Source organism: Perna viridis, chromosome 4 (genome assembly GCF_037379345.1).
Source record: "Perna viridis isolate PV_CMFRI_1.1 ecotype Kerala chromosome 4, ASM3737934v1, whole genome shotgun sequence".
NCBI classification, from domain to species: domain Eukaryota; kingdom Metazoa; phylum Mollusca; class Bivalvia; order Mytilida; family Mytilidae; genus Perna; species Perna viridis.
In genome coordinates, this window is record NC_142448.1 from 28,119,178 (window position 1) to 28,134,445 (window position 15,268).

At 32.4% G+C, this 15,268-nt stretch overlaps 1 protein-coding gene across 6 annotated transcripts; it reads right to left on the bottom strand.

The window, feature by feature from the left end:
- Positions 1-2,733: 2,733 nt before the first annotated feature.
- Positions 2,734-14,021, bottom strand: LOC148619597 (uncharacterized). Of its 6 annotated transcripts, none has more exons than XM_088579688.1 (12): positions 13,232-13,557; positions 12,878-13,001; positions 12,281-12,323; positions 11,060-11,203; positions 10,703-10,818; positions 9,024-9,195; positions 8,737-8,865; positions 7,558-7,734; positions 7,083-7,214; positions 6,593-6,739; positions 6,166-6,235; positions 2,734-3,581 (listed from the first exon to the last, which is right to left on the bottom strand). In XM_088579688.1, the coding sequence occupies exons 2-12, from the start codon at positions 12,953-12,955 to the stop codon at positions 2,837-2,839; spliced, it is 1,953 nt and encodes a 650-aa protein (XP_088435814.1). In that variant the 5' UTR covers positions 12,956-13,001; positions 13,232-13,557; the 3' UTR covers positions 2,734-2,836. The 6 variants fall into 6 exon arrangements, with proteins under 6 accessions (XP_088435814.1, XP_088435813.1, XP_088435819.1 ...); XM_088579687.1 differs by having other exon boundaries at positions 13,236-13,556; XM_088579693.1 differs by having other exon boundaries at positions 12,225-12,323; positions 13,232-13,551.
- Between the last annotated feature and the right edge of the window lie 1,247 nt (positions 14,022-15,268).

Below are 15,268 nucleotides of genomic sequence, written 5' to 3' on the forward strand. Positions count from 1 at the left end.
GATGCAGAAAATTGAAATATTTATTAAATGATACTACATGGTTTTATAGCTCAGTAAGTTGTAGAATCGAATAAATTCTGAATATCAAAATCGCCTAAGGTCAACAAAACGACCCGAAAAATATCAATTGTGATGCTGCTAGATTAATGATACGAAACCGAAGTAATGTTTTACTAAAACATAAATACTCTAAAATGTTTTTGACAATATGCCAATTTTAGCAATTTTCCTGTTGGGGATAGGTGTGCATATTATGTCCAAAAATAAACGTGCGTTTGACGGTGAAGTAGAGATAAGACATTCTGCTATATGAGTAATATATATAGTTATTGATTTCTTTCATTTAGTAGACAGTTTGAAGACACGAAAAACAAAAACAAAAAATGGATTTTTGCTTCATTAATGTATAAAAAGTGACAAATAAAAACACAAAATTCTTCAGTAAATTTATTTTGCGACAAATTTAAACGTAAGTGAAAGGTATAAAAGTACTTGAAAATGATATAAGGGTATATTTGTTGGATGATGCACAGAGTTATTCTCACGCCACGTAGAACAAGACAAAATGAAGCAAAACAAGGTTTTTGTTTTTATATATGATTCGTTGGGTCAACAGGAAGTAAGTACTCGATTCATTAACACTTGTATTGCATTTCTAATAATTTGTCATTCACTATTTCCTTCAATGGATTTTATAAGATAATGTTAGAAACTAATTTTAAAATTAGTCTTGTTGTTCTGTAATTCACGTTTGTCAGTAATGAGTTGTCATTGAGTTAGCAAAAAATTAAATCGGCTCATTGCATTTATGGAGAATGATTGTTTGTTTGTTTGTTTGTTTGTTGGGGTTTAACGTCCGAGCAGCAATATTTCAGCTATATTCAGACAATGAACATGAAATGGATAATAAAATGAACATGAAATGAAGAAAAAAAAAAGGATGGGTCACAAGGATAATAGGGTCGACAAATTTTGATTGCCACTGGAAAAAGGGGGATGGGTAAGGTAGGGCAATTTAGCCTCCTGTGGCAGAGCGCAAAGGTTCCTACTCCTATAGAATACCACAGCAGGGTTCTTTAACGTGCGAGGAACGTGGCATCTTTCCAAACACGGTGCACCACTATGGTTTGCAGTCAGGTTTTCCGTATTATAGCCTGACAACCCCAGCATGTAACACGCAAGGGGTACCCCATTCCACCACCTGGGGCACACATCCCAGTTGCTCTGTTGGCAGAGCACCTAGCCCCCGGCTAGGTTTCTGAGCACTATTTAGTCGCCTTATACGACAAGCTTAGCGCTGCTGCAGGCCTATTCTTTTAAAACCCGGACCTGCACGGGGCTATGGAGAATGATGATCTACATGTATTCAAATATTGATTTAGAAGATAGAATATGAATAACTTTTAAGTAAATTATTTTTTTATGGAAAAACTTTAAAATCATCGTCGATATCACCTGAAATAATTTCAAAAAAGTGTTTGTGTGCGTGTTAGAGAGAGAGAGAGAGAGAGAGAGAGAGAGAGAGAGAGAGAGAGAGAGAGAGAGAGAGAGAGAGAGAGAGAGAGAGTACATTGTTTTCCGTGTGCTGACTTTTCCTATACTTCTAATTTGTTACTTCGATAATCTTATTGATTGTTTGTGGCCTATTTTCAAGACAAAGGTGGTCGGGAAGTTTGACTGTTGAAAAAAGAAGGGTGCTTGTTTGAATGGCCCACAACACATCTATTCTATCACATTAAAGTATTACATATAGAGAAAAAAATACCAAATGCTGACTACATTTTTATTTTTTAATATTTAGTAAGATGGCCTTTCTTAAGCTCCAATCCTCCGTTAAACTTTATAACGAAGAACATTTGTGTGAGCTATCATTCGTCTTTTAGGTACCAATGTATGTACATTTACTACCATACTTCTAATTAGACAATATGTTTTTAGGTGAGCAAGTTTGTTTTATAAATTAAAAATTTCATCAAATTTTACAGTTGAATTAGTGCTAGGAATTTTTATATGGACGTAACAAGTATAACTAGAAGCAACACAATTTTAAGATATCTCAATACATTTCTTACGTCGGAACTGACGTTTTATGCTGCTATTTTATGAACTGAACTATTTTTTTGCGGTTCAATATTTTTGCTCAGAGAATAGATAACTTAATAAATCGCCTTGTATAAGTTGAAACAAAAACTTTTTTACAATTAAAATACATAAGAAATGTTGGCTTCATGCATTATAATAATCATTTATGTTAATTTTGACATATATGTTGGTCAATACGATATCTTAATATACTTTACTAGTGTAGAATTACTTTATTTGTCATAGTTTCTTCAACGATTGACGCACATACATGATTTAAAGGAATGACTCAATGTCAACTTATTTTCAAGTTATTTAAAGCAGCCGTTTTAAGTTTTGAACCCCTTGTTCATTTTTACTGCATCATGACTATTTGTAAATATTTTTTTATCAATTATTTCAGGCAACCATCAAGTCTGTTGTTATAAGAGTAACTTAAGATTTAATTTTCATGTTTTTCTTTAGTTAATTTGCGGAAAGGTTACAAAACCAATTAGTGTGAGTGTGTGTTAAACTGTTGATGAACATTCTAACAATTTTTTTGTAATTTTTAATCAGTAATCTGTAGATACCTTTGTATGTGTGTTATGAGTAATAATGATGAAATTAATCGTCGATGTGCGATTAAAATAAAATAATATATGTCTAACATTTCGGTTTTAAATATTTATTTAGTAAAATTGCACAGCGCATGTGTAACTTGTAAAAAGTATAGTTTGAAAGTATCAATTTATTTACATTGACGGAAAATAATTTAAGTGTTTGGTGCTCTAAAAGTCTTAAATGAAAACATTCTCTGAAACCTATCTTTCGCAGATGTTCGACGCAACCTATCGATTCCATCACTGATTGTATTTACATTTTTAACAATCGGAACAGTTTGAATTGAACCGTTCATTTTCTCTTCTTGAGATGAATGTCTCTGGAGAGTGTTTTCGGTCTCTTTAGTGTCTTCCTTCGTTTGAAAAATGGAAACTGATTTTCGTATTTGTTGCCCCCTTTTTAATACACTTTTTTTGACATTCGAAAACATTCTGTTAAGTTTTGACTCTTTGTTGTCCCATGGTTGTAAATAAAACTCCTCATTATTTTCATCCTGTACTCTTTCGATGCATCCTTTGTTTTGTGGTACACCATACTCATTACCAGAGAAAGCATTTTTTCGTGTTTGTGCGATGTTTTCATGATCCATGTGGTCATATTCGTTTATGGCACTTTTTCCGAATACGTTGTACTCAGATTTTGTTTCTACGGCTATTTTGGTTGGTTTAGCATAGATATTGGTCGAACGTTCAGGGTTTATACTATTTTCCATATCCTCGTAAACAAGACCTAGACTTTCGTGTTTTGGTTCTTTGATGAAATCTGCAATTTCGTTGTCAACTTCAATGTTTATATCATTTTCCCTGTTGTTTGAAGTGCTTTCTTGAGGAAAATATATATCATCAAGTTTCTTCATTTCTAATAATTCTTTTGCGCTTACTAATGTGTATTCTTTGCTAAAATGATGGAAAAGGATATTATGTATTAGAGTACAAATAAAGCAAGAAATAAACACTTTAGGTTCTACAGAAGAAAGTTTTTTTTATTAAAATTTCAATTAGCTTACCGCTATGTTTTTGTCAAGTAGTACTACAGCTAAGGATCATGCAAAACGTGATTCATGGATGGGAAGCGTACGTACTTTTACTTTTGATATTTTGTTTAAAATTTTAAAGTGAACAGAAATTAACATGCGGCTTTTTATATAAGAATGTTCATAGGAGATAAATGTTATTAAGAATGTACTGTAGAATTCAAAATTAAGGAAGATAATTCTTTATATGACAATAAAATACAATAGAAACTGTTGGATTTTCACTGTGGATTATCTCCTCAGAGCACACAGATTGGAATGAATCAATATACATTTCAACATTTCATCTGTGGCAACATCCCTTCGGCTCCTGCGTATGGAATGTTCATATCACAACTCATACGTTATGGTAGAGCTTGCCAAAACTACGCAGACTTTTTATATCGCGCTAGAACTCTACAAAATAAGCTTCTGGAACAGGGTTATGTTCCTACAAAATTGAAGTCATCACAACAGAAGTTTTATGGTCGTCATCATGAATCGTTATGGTGTATCCATCAGCACCATGAAAACTGATTTTATTCAACTAGTCATAGTTTTCCTTTCCTCGTTTGTCTACCCCGGACTTGACGTTTTATAAGCAACTCGGCGGGTGTTTCTAGAAAAGCAGAGGACGCTTACCCTACCAGTGCACCTGGTCCATGCTCCCAGGTTTTATTGGAGTCCGAGTTGCTCATTTACTTTTGTTATTTTGTATGTATGATTTTAGTTACTTAATGTTCTTTGTTGTGTATGTCTGTTTTCCATGTCTGGTCTTTGTCCCTGGATTACATTCTTTTGATTACCCTATAACCTTGGTTCCCTTGATTACTCTGAGACCTATAAATCAACTTAAAAACTAAAATGAGTAGCCTTTTTGGGAGTGTATCACATATTACAGAATTTGCATGATTCTTAGTTTGAGTACTACTTAAATAGCAAATGTAAAAACGCTATAGAACGATATATGCTAAACATAAAAATAGGATATATAGTATAATTGTCAATGAGAAAGTCATTCACCAAGTTCCAAGCAACGAAAAATTAAACACGGTCTTTAATGATTGGCAAAACCAATACCATATTTTTTTTCACGCAAACGAGTTTTATGTGCTAGGCATCATGTGCTGCTGTTCTTTGATACAACACAAACTACTTAAAATATTATGAATGTTGCAAGTCTTTATTTCGAACTGCTGTAGTCCCGACAGTACTTCTCTCTTTTATGGTTTGTTGCTTGTTACTGACAAATTTGAATCGACAAGTAAATGTAATTTTAGCAGTTATAACATTAAATAATGAAACCTCTAAAACGGTGATCTATACGAATTAAAACTTTTACCTTTGAAAACAGAGAATGTGACGTCTATGTGACAGAAAGGAAGATAAAAGCCCTAAGCAAATGAGCAAATAACTAGACTGGTCATGCAAACATTTAAAAAGCTGCACGCTAAACCAATCATCTCGATAACATGTATATAATCAAGATTTAAAGGAAACTAGAAAAAAACTGAGTAATGTTCACTTACTTGATACTCCACTCCCCATTTTGATACTTTGAATCTTTCGACCTCCATTCTGATTTTGGTCTCCTTCTATCCCCATATTAATAAATAACAAAGTCCCTGTTTTGCATTCGTGAAAACCCCAAAATGATTCGTATCAAATTTTAAAATAGGAGGTACACAGAACATGTTACAAAGATACTGTGAAAGTTTTATTTAATTTCCTTTAGTGGTATAAGAGGAGTAATGGATTAGAGATGACCCCTTTTGCCCATTTGGCATTTATACACAACGACAAAGTCCATGCTATGTGAAATCCCAAAATTGATTCCTATCAAATTCAAAATAAAAATAAAACAATGAGAATACGTAATAAAGATTCTATTTTATTCAGTTCCATTTGGTGGTGTTGGAGGGTCAACAGATAAGATGGGTCCTCCCAACGTAACGGAAAGGCGAACGGACAACTCTATCTCTATCACTGAAAATGTTCCGACATCGCGGAAACCGCGTTATAGTGTCACTTTTGACGTCGGGATTAAAGTACATTATTTGTTTGCATTTTAATAAATGAGAAAACGAAAACATGGCTTTCTAGAGTTTCATTTAAGAATAGCAATGTAAACCGCCAAATTTTCAATTGAATGTTTTGTAAGATGTTTTGTAATCTAAAAAGTAAAGTTCAATAGGTTTTAATCTTTTTTTACTGGTGAACGACTTTGTTCTCTAACATGTTAAACCTCTTTTGTCTCATTTAAGGAGGTAGTCCTAGCTTAAGGACATAACTCTTAAAATATGATATGTTTGTATCATATTCAACTTCACCAAAGCCTAACAAGCTAGCTTTCATTTGAAACAGAATGAAATCAGTTCAAGTTACTTTGATGCTAATGTGAGATAGACGTACAATGCTAAATACAAATGTTCCAAGTGTATGACCTTAGGTCTACCTCCTTAACTTACCTTTGACATCGGACGTAAAACCAAAAGACAGCCAAAAACAATACAACTATTGTAAAGGTAATTATGAAACCTGTAATAAAGTCAGAAACGTCGTGTAAATATTCTAACACTGTCATGTAGATGGGTTGGTACAAATCTAATTCTTAAGGAGACTATAGTTATAAAATAGAGTGAGACAGAAAAGTAAAAATCGAGCACCGAGAAATCTGAATGCAAATCATTTGGTCAATATATAATTTGAATGATTCGAACTTAATGTTACTATGGTAAATTTGTTACCCAAATTCCTATTTGGGTTCACCGGGAGAATCTTCTCAATAAAATGTACCAGGTAGGTATTCTATAATTAAGAATACAGAAGTATTATTCTTTATGTAACCATCTACGAGCCCTTAACAATATTACTTTCAGTTATACTGTAACATACATAATTCAATAATGAAGACATCGGATACGACATCTATATCTCTCCCCATTTTTCCCGACGAATACGAGGTGTTTTCACTCGTACCAGGTTCTGTAGATGTAAAGTTAATTTCCGGAAGGTCGGTTAGATTAACTGAATACATAGTATCTGAAAAGTAAAATAAAAAACTAATTATCTGTAATTATTATTGTGTTCGCCTAATTTTGACAGTTGTCATACTTGGAAGACAACCTATCTTTTTTTTACAAAAATATATGAAGAATATTGCGAACTCATGTTGACTATTCGATATGCAAGCTCAAACCCATTTAATTCATTTGCATGAACATTGAGACTTCGAAATCATAAAACCTTAAGTCTTTGTTATGTTTTGTGTACAAGTTTCATCGTGAAGCTTATTTCTGCGTTGGAAAGAAAAAAAACTTTCTCTATACATTTCTTAGTTAAAGATATACGATTCAAAAGTAATTATATATTGACAATTTCTTACCATTCTGTGGGTCCAGTGCGGAACATATGAACGGTAGAATGTTGTTGCAAGGCAAATGATAAATAGTTGGTAAATGTCCTTTGGTTTGTTTTGCTGCTAAACACCTACTGTTCGCATTTGTTGACATTTTATCTATGTTACAAATAGATAAAATTATATTTTGGGAGGTCAATTATTGACAAACATTTGACGAAAATTTTCAAGACAAGACGCTTTTCATTAAGAAGGTTTTCTATCATAGTTGCTTAGTGTAGTTGATCATGTTTATGCTATTTTACCCAAATATTGAAATAATCACTTTGAATGCAAATGTTATATTCGTAGTGCTTTATAAAATAATGCTAAAGTTTAATTGAGCGTTTTTTTTTCTTTTTTTTTTCATGATCTTTTCTTCGTATTTTCTTTTTTTATATGATCACACAGTTTTGCATATTTTATATTTGCAATACTTTATATTAATTTAATTATGATTTACCTCTAAGAGTGTCTACGTCTGTCGCATTGGTTACAAAACTCTGGATGTTAAAACGCCTAATGTTTGCCCAGTATTTAACATTTTCTGCCATTTCATCAACATCAGAATTAACAGTAACGATACGACATGTTTGTGTTGCATTTGCATATGTTTTCTCGAAACTATCATCAGAATAAACTGTAAAAGACTTAAAGCACTTTTGAATCTGTTCGTCGACGACCATGTATAATAGTTGGAGTAATTTGAAAGACAAAAATAATACACACATAATTTAATACCAAGTTTTTATTTTACAACATTTTGTTCAAATAAATGCACCATATAGTTATCTAGACGTGATGATTGATGATGGTCTGAACCTTCCATCAAAATTCCTTTCTTTAAATTTTCAGAAATGTAATCAAATACCAAATACGCAATGTTGTTTTTGTTTGTTGGGGTTTAACGTCCGAGCAGCAATATTTCAGCTATATTCAGACGATGAACATGAAATGGATGATAAAATGAACATGAAATGAAAAAAAAGGATGGGACACAAGGACAATAGGGTCGACAAGTTTTGATTGCCACTGGAAAAAGGGGGGGATGGGTAAGGTCGGGCAATTTAGCCTCCTGTGGCGGAGCGCAAAGGTTCCTACTCCTATAGAATACCACAGCAGGGTTCTTTAACGTGCGAGGAACGTGGCATCTTTCCAAACACGGTGCACCACTATGGTTTGCGGTCAGGTTTTCCGTATTATAGCCTGACAACCCCAGCATGTAACACGCAAGGGGTACCCCATTCCACCGCCTGGGGCACACATCCCAGTTGCTCTGTGGGCAGAGCGCCTAGCCCCCGGCTAGGTTTCTGAGCACTATTTAGTCGCCTTATACGACAAGCTTAGCGCTGCTGCAGGCCTATTCTTTTAACACCCGGACCTGCACGGGGCCCAAATACGCAATAGAAAAATTTTAAGTATTTTCGACAACTTATATTAATAAGGAAAATTAATTTATAATTGACCATTTGATGGTGATTAGTTAAAACTAGACTGAAAGCGAGCGAGAGGCCAGACCTAACCCCTAAGCCTCGAAATTTTAATTGATTATATAGGACAAAACTATATATCACTGAAGCAATTCCCCCACACCTTTCCAAAATTTCTGGATCCATCACTTAGGCTTCGTTTGTCTACTTACGCCTAGTTGAAGCGGCGAAACACAACGCATGATGGGAGTCTCTACAACTTGCTGTTTGCTTGGCAATACCCTTTTTTGCTGTCTTTGTTTGAACACTACATAAATGGTTCTGGTTGTCGTATTCAGAATCTAGAAAAAACGTTTGCATAAAATTAATGTGTAAAACCCTTTAGTTTTAACATTTACATCATTAACTTACAAAACATGAAAGCAGATAACATCCGTTATGATTAAAAAAATAATTATCTATTATATTGATTGCTCAAGGGGGTATCGTGTTTACTAACCTACGGAGACGTTTGATAATTTGTAAACATCCAAATATTCACTACTTGGCTGTATCCCACCGCATGTCACAGGATCTTCGACATTAACATCATTTGAACACCTCAAATTGCAATTTCCAGATTCTGCGTCAGTAAGTTGCTGCAATGAGTCTTTACATATACAAGTGTTGTTCTACAAAATAAAAATGTTGTTATATATTGATGTTTCGAAAATACATTGATTGTTTCTCTTACTAATTTACATACATACATTTGAATTATGTATTTAATGCTGAAATTCAACGTAAGCGCTTCTTTTTGGAAGCCTGTGAAAATCACGTTCATCGTAATCTGGCTAAGTTTCAAAGACAGAACTTAGATTTATTGTTTAAACACAACTGCAAACACACACTAGTGTCACGTACATTTTAATAGAGCTATAGCAAAAGTTTGCTACAGCGGCACAAATGGTAAAGACTTACTTCAGTAGTCGTTTTCCCTCCCATTTCCTAATAAAATAAAACGTGTCACTGATAAAACCAAACTATTTATTTAGGTACACGGGGGTCCCTTTGTTAAATTTTGAACGGGGTTACAGCTTCAGCCCCCCCCCCCTATTCATATATTTTCAGCGCGAGTAAATACCAGTTCATACATTCTACTACTGTGTACTTAACATCTTTTTGAATTAAAAGAACATCAATAGAAATAAAGGTTGTCAGCAGTTTGCAGAAAGGACACATAATTTCTAAATCTTTTGATCAAATCTCATACATCTGTAATTTATCAATTCCTCAATCTATCATTTAAGATTAAACAGACATATAAGAAGACACTAATTGAAGATTAATTCGTGATGATTGGGAAGTTTGTCTTAGCAATAAGTTATACATTTAAATTTTAAAAACATGTCCCAACTGTAGACAAACAGACCCATTCCAGCGGCACGTCTGTATATACTGGTATATAAGAAATGACCCCCCGCCAGATATAGATTTAGACTTTTATTGAATAGATTAATGAAATGGTTATCGAAACATTTTCAACTTTTTTGTCAGACTATGAAATCATATTATATATCGAACCATATGTTATAGACTGTTTAAACACAGTTAGTTGTAATGCTTAGATCAGACATGATCCTACAACAATTACAAATGACTTAGGGAGTGCAGACATCGGTAAGTACAACTTCAAATAATATTAACCGCATTATTTTGCAAATGAATTATCTACTTTAGATAGTGATAAGATAAAGTGAATAACCGGAATATGATCACAAGTGTGGAGGAACACACGATTTAACGATTGCAAAGAACGTGTTTGTTCTCATCACGAGTAATCATATTTTGGTTATGCACGATAACCAGTTGGTTACAATCTTTATTCCATATATATGTTTGTTAATGACCTATTTCATATCATGAAAAAATATATCAAATGATTTTAAGATCATTGAATATTCCATATCTACTATTACGTAAAATAATGTAAAAATATTAGTTCGTTTTGATGGGAGAACATCCGAGAGTTCAACCACAGAATGTATTTCACATGTGAAATATTGACATTTAATGCATTGGAAACTTGGATAATTCATAGCAGCTTTGATAATAAATAATAAACATATATTGTCTATTCATATATACATGTTGCCTTTGAATCCATTTTTTTTCATGAATGTGTATGTCTATGTTTACCTTTAGTGCAAAATGACTTGAGCCAACACACTTTTGATAACATATGCTTGGATTGTTGTAGCTTAGTTGATGTTTTACACCATTGTTTGAATTAGAACCGATCGTGTAAAAGCAACCTGAAATAGTTGAAGTCATTAACAGAAAACCTATTTTAAAGTAAACAGAAGTCGTAAATACTAATGCAAGTAGATTATAACAATTCTTCAAATACGATAAAAAATATTTTGGCTGACGAAAGGATGTTTCAAAATAGTTGGTTAATTAAATGTTGTAAATTATGTAAATTAATTTTGTTACCATAAAATCACAAAAAGACTTTATCAAATATTTTTAACTGGCAATAAAACTTAGTCATACCAAGATATTCCATCCATGGAGTCGTTTCATAATACCCGCCTATCCAGGAATCTGTGTATTGCCTCTTCATTTTATTTACTTCTTCAAAATTTGCCAGTATACAAGAATCTGCGCTGGCAATCCAGGTCTTCTTCTGAACTTCGGCTACAATCAGTAAAAGTGTAGTGTAAGTGGTCTGGTTCATAGAAAAAGGTATCCCATTGATAATACTACGAGAAGCATCATTTGATTTATAAATTTTGAGTGAGACAGATAATCTTTTGTTTCAAATTGCATATTTTTCTACCTAGATTTTCACTTTCATATAAAGTGAAATCCCTTTTGGATTTCGGTTTAGAAAAGTGCTTGGTTTACAAAGGTTAAAATACAACCAGACTATAAGTGTTTGAGTCAGAGAAGTTTCACTGCAGTATTGAATTATGAAGTTTACTAAATAAAATGATATAGCTCAAAATCAAATGTTAACGGTCAAATGTTATAAGCGACCCCAGTGGGCACGTCACAGGATTCAACGTTAAAATCACGTCAGTTCTCATTGTGGAAACAACGTTGAAAATGGTAATGAAATGAAAATTGAAATGACGTGAAAATTTGATGTTGAATCAACGGTACGTTATGACTTAAATTCCACGTTTAAAGAACGTTGAAAATTTACTTAACATCCACGTTGAATTAAGGCTGTTCCTTAACGGCAGTGATTGAGTTGAAATAGGCCATGTTATCACCAAGAAGTTTTTTTTTATTTATCTTTCGTTTTAGTGATGCAACAAAACAATTTCTTGTACATGTATATTTAGTGTATTTTGTTGAATTCTACTCATTATCACCTTCTCTTTAAGTTGGAAGTTTACAGCATACCAATAAAGTTTGATCTCAATATCAATAACAAATAACTAAAGGTAGAAATGTATATCCTTTAAATCTTTGAAAGTTTAAACTGATATGGCAATAATTTAACTTTGTAAACCTTCATTAATGTTTTATTGTAATACATTCAAATCTTATGTCATTGCACTCACAGTTACAAAAGCCTTCCATTGCTATATATACATATTATATTTGAAATATACAACTGTTTTCGACCATATCTACCCATTCAACTAGTTCAACGTAAGATGAAAGTAAACGGTCTTTCAAAGTAGATTTTATGTAAACAATAATGTACATGTATCAAAAACATTTCTTATAAGTTCTGTGAATAGAAAGTTCTTGTGCACCAACTTGTTTCTTTATCCACCAATGTGAAATCACTGACATTGCACCTCTGAAATAAAAGTTTATTTTCTTTACAATTATGCTTTAGATAAGTAGACCTCTATTTAATGTGATAGACTCTAATTTTTAAAATTACTACTTTTACATAATTTGATGTACATGTAATCCATGCATGCAATCTGTGCATTGTTCATCTGTCAATTTTTTCAAGATTTATAAAAATTGAATTGGTTATTTGGTCCCAATTATACTAATATTCCGGATTGAAATAGAGTTGCTAAATGCCCTTGTAAAATCATATGCAATTTTTGTTTCAATTTAATACTGTTGGCTTAACAACATTCTAGAGCTACTAAAGAAAATATACAACCTTAATGTACATCTACATATTATGCCTGAGATTCCTAAATATCATCACATCCCATTGATCAGTTAGGGAGGTATTGGGTTCAAAAGATACAAGAACTTACAAAGAGACAATTATAGGAGGTGACACGCCGGTTGTGATTTCTATATCATGTATATGTTCAGCAAAGGAATATAAAGACTAATGAATTCATCCTTGAGTTTGTAATATTAATAACATATTTAATAGGTACTTACATGAGCAGGTGTGATTACATTGTAAACTCTTCCAAGTGTTACAAATTCTTTCTGTACAACATCTATTATCCGTGGCATTGAATACTGTAACTTCTTTTCAACAACTCAGTGCTACTTAAGTGTCCTGGAATTAAAGGTGTATTTGATAAATCCGATAAAAAGCAAAATAAATATAAAACAGAAAACATCTCCTTGCAATAATCCGAATTAAATAATTTATATACATGGAATAAAGTCAGCATCGCATCCCTCCCCCTTTTTTCGAATAACAGTAATTATACTAAATTATTATTATTAACACGAACTCAGATTATGAATAAGCAATCTTGTCACATGTATTATAAAATAACTCACATACTGTGAAGGAAATTGCTCAATCAGCGCTGTAATCGGCGTTTTCTTCTCGTTCTTCGCAATCCGAGTTTGTTTGCATCTTCAAATTTGAAGAAAGCGGACTGTAGAAAAGCGCATGCGTGGAGTGAAATTTAGAAATGCTATTCGGAAGACCTCAGTCATTTCCGTTAGATTATATCGTACAAGCTGAAAGGCCGAGTAGTTCCGATTGCATTTAGTACACATTAGCGGTAAATTTCAAAATTATTTAAAAAGTTTGTTTTATCATATTTGACAAGTAATCAGCGTCAGTGTAATTACAATGTTTTACAACACTTCACAACTATTTTTACTCAGTTTAGAATACTGAACTTTTCCATAACAGTAAGCTTTTATATTATTTTTATAATATGACTCTGAAGTGAAAACCCGTGGATGAATCCATGTTGAAATTATTGACACGATTTCAACGTTGATACAACGTCGACACATCCACGTGGATACGACGTGGAATTGTCGCCACCAAATATCCACTATATTTCTACGTTGATTCAACGTGGAGTGCCCGCTGGGACTGACCCTCTGTTAACAAGAAATGAAAAAAGCAGTTACAAACATTTACACAAATTGATTGAAATTAGTAAATTAGAAAATTATTTCCTTACCTTTGCAATTCGTTAGAATATAATGCAAAAGGAAAAAGGATCCAAACCAAGTCATTCCAAACTTCCTATAATGATCAACCGTGGCAACAGTCACTTGACATACAAGTATGATAACCAGGAAATATTTATTTAATACAACAACAATGTATTCAAAATGATATTTATCTTTGTATAAAGCAAATTTCAATTCAGTTTTATTTAAAATTTTCCTTGTTTTTTTTTTAGAATAATTTTATCAATTGTATGTTTATTTTCTATAATATATAATTGAAGTTTTCCTGTATGATTCTAAAAATTGGAAACGAAGTAATACAGGACGGAAGATGATCATTCCAAATACTTATACCAATATAAACTTGATTGTATGCCAAGGACATTTCCTTTTAAGGTCTTCATAGGAAATTTAGGTTATAAACATCCTCTTTTGATTTTACAAAATTTGATCCTATTCGTTACCTCCAACTTAAATTAAATATTGACAAATAATCCTAACCAATTTGCGGAAACTTTAAGTGAATGATCATTCAAACAAATAATTCATCTGAACTTTTTGTTACTATTGTAAATATTGTTTTGAATTTAAAGGCTTTTCAAATATCCAGTATTAACACACATCCAGTAATCAATAACAGTTTGTTCTGATTTAGCTAAAAGACTAAAATATTTGTATTTTGTTGTGAAATAACGATATCTCAGGACTCAAACTGACTTATATTTTTCTTTGTTGAAAGTAAATAACACACTGGTGTAAAGATGTGTTGCGTATCGAACTAAACATTTTCAATTTCATTTGAACATGCTCTATACCATTGTTATTGCAACGTCAGATCAATGAAAAGACTCATTCTGTATCGTTACTTTTCCTATCATCTGTGGTAACATCTTTTCAGCATCTTTGAATGGTGTTTTTTTTTAATATCACAACTAATACGTTATGTTTAATGCTAGACATCATACAAAGAGTCTTCTTGAACAGGGTTTTTTTTTAGAGTAATCAAGGGAACCAAGATTCTAGCGTAAATCAAAAGAATGTAATCCATGGACAAAAACAAGACATGGAAAACAGACAAACACAACAAAAACATAAAATAAATAAAATAATACATACAAAGTAACAAAACTAGACGAGCAACAATTAATGGTATTATTTTAATATTTTCTGTCTGCTATTAGTAATCCATTACCAATATGATAATGAAAATTAAGATAAATGTACTCATTGTTGACCGTAAAAATAAATCTATATAAGTGTTTGTTAATATCACACTGATGTACACTTGAACTGTACCACTTATGTATATTGACAATACCCGTGTATTTGATTGAAATAACAAAAAACTGAATACATGTAGGATTTAAAATCAGGGTAAAACGCAGGCTTTTTCTAGTACAC